The sequence below is a fragment of the Arachis duranensis genome, chromosome 6, assembly GCF_000817695.3.
Source record: "Arachis duranensis cultivar V14167 chromosome 6, aradu.V14167.gnm2.J7QH, whole genome shotgun sequence".
Lineage (NCBI taxonomy): Eukaryota > Viridiplantae > Streptophyta > Magnoliopsida > Fabales > Fabaceae > Arachis > Arachis duranensis.
In genome coordinates, this window is record NC_029777.3 from 4,382,879 (window position 1) to 4,391,003 (window position 8,125).

The 8,125-nt window shown below is 32.0% G+C and overlaps 1 protein-coding gene across 2 annotated transcripts; it reads left to right on the plus strand.

Moving 5' to 3' along the window:
* Positions 1–1,657: 1,657 nt before the first annotated feature.
* On the plus strand, positions 1,658–5,734 carry LOC107492085 (bifunctional 3-dehydroquinate dehydratase/shikimate dehydrogenase, chloroplastic). 2 transcript variants are annotated; one of them, XM_016113057.3, is made up of 10 exons: positions 1,664–1,955; positions 2,989–3,094; positions 3,170–3,397; positions 3,484–3,824; positions 3,904–3,967; positions 4,128–4,236; positions 4,420–4,569; positions 4,665–4,816; positions 5,249–5,411; positions 5,557–5,734. In XM_016113057.3, exons 1-10 carry the CDS (start codon positions 1,741–1,743, stop codon positions 5,598–5,600), a joined length of 1,572 nt encoding a protein of 523 aa, XP_015968543.1. In that variant the 5' UTR covers positions 1,664–1,740; the 3' UTR covers positions 5,601–5,734. The 2 variants fall into 2 exon arrangements, with proteins under 2 accessions (XP_020981916.1, XP_015968543.1); XM_021126257.2 differs by lacking the exon at positions 5,557–5,734 and having other exon boundaries at positions 1,658–1,955; positions 4,669–4,816; positions 5,249–5,386.
* The last annotated feature ends 2,391 nt before the right edge of the window (positions 5,735–8,125 follow it).

The following is an 8,125-nucleotide window of genomic DNA, read 5'->3' on the forward strand; positions in this document are numbered from 1 at the left end:
TTCCATATTGTTTTAAAATAACTTTATGTTTTTAAAATATTAGTAAAAATATGTATTTTAAATTTTAATTTTAAACTTTTGACTATTTTTTATTTTTTATTTATATAAGACCGAATCAAACAATTCAACCAATAACTCATCAATTAACTTAGTGATTCAGTGACCCAGTCACTTGACTAGTTCGATTACCGATTCTATTCCGACAAGTGACAACTATGCCTTAAATAGAGCAGAAGATGCTGCGGCTAACAATTTTTTTAGAGAAAAAAACCCTAAATGGATAAGAGAGATCTGTGTCTTAAGTCTTAACCACTTGTCCTTTTCTGGTCAATACAGAGATTGAGTACAAGGATCCAACTCATGCTGACTACACCATCTAATCAGTAACTCTCACCTACCCCCTCCTTATTTTTGTTCACTTTGCTGACCTACTACTTCAACAGTAAAATTCTCAATATTTTCATTTCCTACGTCCAATTTCTCTAATTTTTCTTTTAAGGTAAGTTTTTAATATTTTAAAATTATTTATTTTTATTTTAATTATTTTTAATAAATTAAGTATCAAAATTTAAGTATTATAGTTATCACCTTACTAAAAATATATTCATAATAAGAACAATGTGCTGTTTCATTTACAATTACATTTTTGGGTGCATGCCTTTACTCTTGCATCCTCTGTGCTCCAACCTGCTTAGCGTTATATATCATGCAAATATTTCTTTGTCATCTTATCCAAGTTGCTTGAATTGAACCTCCCTCAGGTAATGATGTCCAAATTCCATTTTGTCATCCTCATCCTTTGCTTGTGGTTGTTTACCCTCTTCACCTCTTGGATGGAACTTCACGACTGTGACAATTAGTTTTTATTTAAATTTTGTATAATTAACTTTTAATTAATTAATATTAATTAATTTGTCATGATAAAATAACTAGGGTTTTTTAATATTTAAAATTTAAAGTAAAAATAATTTTTAAAAAATTAATTAATCTTGAATAGTCAAGTTCGTTTTTATCTTATTAACTTTTTTATCTGTAGTTTAAAAATATGTGACTGAAAAAAAAAAGTGAAAATTTTTTAACAGAAAACATCAGATGTAGCGGATGTCGTTCACAAATTCATCATGAACTATAAAAAGTGATAACGTTTATTGTTGATGATAATATTAGAATGAAAAAGTATAGATAGACAATGAAAATATTAAATAATGTGAATAATAGATATTTCGAATGTTCATTTTATCAGGTGTATAGATAGTTATTTTAATATTAAAATATAAATAGTTAATTTAGAGGTATAATGTATTTTTATTTGATTGATGGTTATTTATATTGTTCAATATGATCATTGTTTATCTAACATTCCTATGCTAGAATAACAACCTTAGATTTGTTTAATTTGAATAAAAACAAAAGTTTGATCCTCAGATTTTTTAAGAAATAATTACAAAATTTGTTAATAAAACTGAATTTTATGATGATTAGTACACAACTACACATACTTGCCATCGTTAGAGTCACCAAATGTCCTATGTGGCATAAATAATAAAAAAATGATATTGGATCAACATAACTCTTTCCATTTCAATTTGATTGGATGGTAGAAAAGGACTTGTACCAACTACAACTTCACCTCCCTCCCTCTGATTCTATATATATACACACTTTTATGCAACATTTGACTTCAGTTCTCTTCATTCTTTATTTTTTGTTGAAGGGGTGTTTGTGCAGTTCCTTCAGAAAATGGGTAGCAACGAAGTTTCAGCAGAGGCACTTATGATTTGTGCCCCAATCAGAAGCCAATGTGTTGAGCAAATTTTGAAGGAAATGCATGAAGCAAAGGCACAAGGTGCTGATGTTGTTGAGGTTAGCCTTGACCATATCACCAACTTCCACCCTCACAATGACCTTCAAACCATCCTCACCAATAAGCTTCTCCCTATCCTCTTTTCTTATAGGTAATTACATCTCATTTTCATAGATTGTATCAAGATAGAGTTATGGATATCAAAAATGCTATTCTTACACTAAAATCAGCTTCTAATGCATTTGTGCATAAATATATGTATGGTTTAATTTATTTTCAATGTGTATTTATATTTGTATTTTATATTTGTGACTAACTTTAGTAGCTGATCTTAGTATTCACGTAATATAGTCATATAGACATATATAAAAAAGGGATTTGTATCCTCTAAATTTTGAATGTTCTCTCATCATTTTTTTTATAGGTGGGAGTGTGAGACCAAGAGAAAATATGAGAGAGAAACTATTTAAGGATGAGAGATCACACTTTATTCTTTAGAGTAAAATTCAAAATTTAGAGGATGCAAATCCATAAAAAAGAGGAGTGTTAGGGACCAGCAAGTTTTGTGATTTGTAGCCATTAATTAGTCATTATTGATGTTTTTAATAGTGTGAGATTTCATCCAATGATGTAGAATTACTCATTTTTCTTTTGCTGATTAAGTATTGGCTAGATTTTAATAAAAGTATTGGCTCCTAGACTTTTTCTATTAAAAGAAAAGAGAGAAATACAAATTCTCATCGTCTCTTTATTTTCTGTCTTTTACACAATTATGAAATAGTGCCTCCTATATGCACAGAAATAGTTGTTCCTTATATTCTAGAGTAATAATTGCGAGACCTAATTTATTTTTTAATTATTTTTCTAATATTTAAATGAGTAAAATGAGTTTAATTTTTTATGTATTGTAAAAGGTTTTATGGTGTCATTCAATCAGATTTATATGGTGTCATTCCTATTTTTTAAGTAATGAATTTAAAAATGAGTTATTCTTACTAACATGACATTACTTATTTATCTGTATAAAACTGTTTTATATCATAGTACATGAAAATTAAATGACGTAAAAATTTAATATATATGTTATTTTTTGAAAACATTGATAAGATACAAATTCAAAATTTTCTGTTGTATACATTTGTTACTCCATGATGGTTAATACTGTGCTTGATATGTTATTGAAGGCCAAAATGGGAGGGTGGTTTATACGAAGGAGATGAGAATATTCGGTTGGAAGCATTACAACTTGCTATGGAATTGGGAGCTGATTTCATAGACATTGAGCTTAAGGTGTGTTTGGTTTCTTGGAGAAAAACATGTTAGTACCACCATGTATCTTCATTTATGTCTTAAATGTTTTCTCAGGCAGCTTCTTCTTGTCTTAAGACCATGATGGAATATAAGAAAAAGCATAGCAATCATGGAAAAATAATTGTTTCGTCCTATGTGGATGGAGTGACCCCTCCAAAATCAGAACTCCTTAAGCTTGTTACACTTATGAAAGCAACTGGAGCAGATATCATCAAGCTTGTCACAAATGCACAAGACATTACAGAAATTGAAAGAATATTTAGTATACTTCCCTATTCTCAGGCATGTGATTTTCATATTGGTTTAATTCACATGGATGTAAGAATTTTCATAGTAATTGTTTCTTCTTTGTGGTAACAATTTTGTAGGTACCATTAATTGCTTATTCTGTTGGAGACAGAGGGTTAATAAGCCAGGTTCTGTGTCCGAAATTCGGAGGGTTCTTTGTCTATGGATCTTTGGATGGAAATCCAATCCCTGGTATGCCTTCTTTGGAAACTCTCCGGGAAGCATATAAATTGGAACATGTAAATGAGGATACCAAAGTTTTTGGCCTAATTTCAAAACCAGTTGGCCACAGCAAAGGCCCTTTGCTGCATAATCCTACTTTCAGACATGCAAATTTTAATGGAATGTATGTCCCCATGTTTGTTGATGATCTTAAAGAATTCTTTAGCACTTACACAAGCCCCGATTTCGCGGGTTATAGGTATGCCATATTTATATGTTTGTGTCACCCATTTTCTTATTTTGTGATTTCTGACCTGCTTCTTTCTTCTGTTCTTCAGTGTTGGCTTTCCATACAAGGAGAAAGTTCTAACCTTTTGTGATGAAGTCCATCCTCTTGCTCAGGTTTGCATGTCCTTTTGTGATGAAGTCCATCTTCTATGAAATGATCTGATCGTATTTGTTAGATACATAATCATTCGTATACCTCTTCCTATCAGCTTAAATTTTTGTGATTTCGTGAAAATATTAAGTGATAAAATCGTCTCGGTTCGTGCTTCACCAGTCTATAGGAGCTGTTAATACTATTGTAAGAAGATCAATTGATGGGAAGCTAGTTGGCTACAATACAGATTGTGAGGGTGCAATCACTGCTATTGAGGATGCTCTCATAGGTTATACTCCTCAAATGCTATGTTTATAACTGCTTTGAACTTGTCAAATGTTTTTGTATGATCCTTAAAAGTGAAATCTATTAAACGTATGCGCATTTTGCGCTTTTTGATCAGATTATAATAGGTGTAATTTTATCTGATATGATATAATGATATTGATATATATCTATGAACCAATTCTAGAGCATGGTTGCAATGATGGTGGAGCATGCTTAAGTTCACCTCTTGCTGGAAGATTGTTCGTGCTAGTTGGTGCCGGTGGCGCTGGAAGAGCACTGGGATTTGGTGCTAAGAGTAGAGGAGCTCGCGTAGTCATTTTCGACATTGATTTTGGTATTAAAAGCATGTTATTATGCCTTTCACAAATTGAACTGTTATTTGAACTTCTTTAAGGATATTGTTTCCTAAGTCTCATTTTGTTGAATCAGACAGAGCAAAATCTCTTGCAAGTGCTGTATTTGGTGAAGCTCTGCATTACAAAGACTTGGCCAATTTTCAGCCAGAGAAAGGAGCAATTCTTGCAAATGCAACACCAATAGGAATGCATCCTAATATTGCAGACATAATTTCAGTATCAGAGGTTCTACATTCTTACTTTAAATTCTTTTAGATAATGAAATGATGTTTAATGGGAGTCTAGTTTAGAAAATATAATTACACTGAACTAACTAAATGCCTTCTCCAGTCCCTCAATATTTGTCCGAAGGACAAAGCGATCCTCCACATTTGTAAATCTCTAACCGGTCCTCAATCATTCAAGTAACTGGTCTAAACAGTCTCTGTTGGTGGTCTAAAGGCTCCCGACACATCAGCATGTCACTTTTTACAAGGGCCGCTTAGACAAATTACTTGAATGGTTGAGGACAATTTTAAATTGTAGAGAGTCGTTTTCTCCTTTGGACAAATGGTCAGATATGGCAAAGGTTATTTACTCCTCAACTAAAACTATAAATCAAAGGGTAGGTGGTGTTGTTTGCTGAGTTTGGTTTATTAATTGATATGTTTTTAAAAGGAAACTTTGGAAGATTATGAGTTGGTGTTTGATGCTGTGTATACACCAAGAAAAACAAGACTATTGAAAGCAGCAGAAGCAGTTGGAGCAATAACAGTGAGTGGGGTAGAAATGTTCCTACGCCAGGCTAGAGGGCAATTCAATCTCTTCACGGGTCTTCAAGGTACAATTCTCAATTGCAACATGTGATTCTTAGTATTCTATGCTGCATGTCCTGCAACAACTCAACTAGGTTTGGTAGGTTAGTATTCTGTGTTATATAGTTTATGATGTGTATCTCATTGCTGGTTTTTGTTTTATTTGTGCAGCACCTGATCAATTTATGCGGGAAATTGTTCTATCCAAGTTTTGATTTGGTTCAGCTATCAAGAAATTCAAACAAAATTAAAAGTCCATCATCAAATTAGATCACAATTTACCCTTATGCACTCTAAATAATGACGGCTACTTCCTCAGTTCTAGTTGTAAAGATATGACAAGTGAAAACCATCTCCACCTCATTCTACTATTTCTACATAAATACTTAGACTTGCTTTTGAATTATTAATAAACAAAATAAAGCATGGTACATATTCTTTGTGAGCAATACTCACATATAGAGTAAATATATACATAAAGTACTGAGTTAATACGAGTCCCTGAATTTGTATACGAGTTTTTTTAGTCTTTAATATTTCAATTGTTTTTATTTAGTCTTTAAACTTTGTAAACGTAACTCACATTGGTCCTTGAAATCATTTTCGGAACACAAACACTAATAGAACGCGGATATAGGCAGTCAGATGTCATATTAGAATTTGTAAAACGATGTCATTTGATTTTGACGTTCAAATAGTTGAAAAATAATGTTGTATCACTTATTTTGGGAGGAAAAGTTTCAATAAACATCACTTATGATGTTATTTTGGACTATTTGAGTGCCAAAATAAAAACGATGTCGTTTTACAGAATACAGCGTGACATCCGATTGCCTATGCTAGTGTTCTATTAACGTCTACGTTGAAAATTATTTTAGAAACTAATATGAGTCACACTAGCAATGTTTGAGGATTAAACAGAGAAAATTGATACTTCAGAGATTAAATTGAGATTCGCTTGTAAATTTAGGAATTAAATTGAATATTATCTGGTATAGTATATTTGATAGTGAAATTATTTTTTATTTAAAAAAGTGGTGGGTTACACAATTCATCATACATTGTTATTCTTCTTCTGTATGTTCCACACAATTTCATTATGTACCAGAGTAGCCACAGTTATTTGTTACATTCAAGTAGCACTAGTGCGTTGCCCACGTTGGAAATAAATATGAGAACCATGGTTTTTTTAATTTTTAGTATGCTTATTACGTTATTGTCTTCCAGGCTCCAGCTGCTTTTGCTTTAGCTAAACCGGGTTGGTGAGAAATGGCTATGAGAACATCTTAGGTGCGTTTGAAAAAAAGGCATGATTCTTGGTCCAGTAAAATAATTTCAATAATAAAGCTCATGGGCCTGGCCCATGTAAGGGAACTAAACTCGTCGGGTTTTTGCTTTTTATTGTTGTTATTTGGTTATTTGGGTATTTGATTGTAATAATAATAATAAACTAAAATTAGTTGTTGCATTTGAATATACGAAGTAGGTCGAAAGAAACGTGTCATGTACAAAAGTATTTTTTGGTAGGGGTGTATATGGGTTGGGTAAAACCAAGTTTGATGTGATCTAGATCCGGTCCGAAATATATATCGGGCCTATTTATTATACCCGAATCTGGTCCTAGACCCGATGAAATCTATACACTTTCGGGCCACGATTATACTGGGTAAAAACCGGGTGAAAACCGGACCATTAACACTACATTACCTTGATACCTTCTTATAAGCTAGCATGTGAAAATATCCAAATTTCCAAGACTCCAACTATTATTTGACATGGTAAAATTCACTTAGAAAAACAAGAACCGACTCTTCTCTAAAATTAAAGCATAATCATAATCAATACTAATATTGTATAATAACACCAAATATTTAAAGAAATACAAATAACACAACATTATGCATTAATCTAAAATCTTATGCATTTTAAACATAAAACATTAACTTATAGTCGTATAATAACTAATAACACAAAATATTAAGGTTTACAATATTTAAATTCCACATAAGAATAGCCATCATCCATCACTAATAACACAAAATATTAATTGTGTATGATAACCGAGCTACCGGACCGACTTCGGGTGACCCGAGTCATAGCCCGGATCCGGCCCGAAATAATGACCGGGTCTATTTTTGAGACCCTTATCCGGCTCTAGACCCGATGAAATCACACCAAATTAGGCCCTAAAGTACTCGGGACCGGGCCGGATCTTCGGGTCGGGTCGGGCCATGCACACCTCTATTTTTTTGTATTGTGAATTAATGAATGTAGAATTTTGTTTTTTATTTGTTATCCCAAATTTTTTTTATTTCCTTCCATAGTTGTTAAAATCGGTGAACGAGATCTATATCCATTCAGTTCAATGTTTGAACAGTATAAAATGAAGAATTAGAATAAATCGGTCAAATTTAAAATGAACCAGTAATGACTATGGTTGTACAACATCCTTAACAGTAATAAATTGTTATTAGGTTTGAAAATTGTTTATTTATTGAAAATAAATATATTTGAATCATATCATCATCATACCAATCAATTAGCAAATTTGTTTTAACATAAGAATTTATCATATTTTGTTTGTACATTTTCATCTATGTACTTTGCCTAGTTAGTCTTTTCGTAACAATACTTATAACATGGAGTGAATGTTGTCATTTTTATAACGCGATATGTTTCTTCAAATCCTATCTATACTATGCATGAATGTGCTCAGTGCTCCCAATGTGTTTTACTTCTA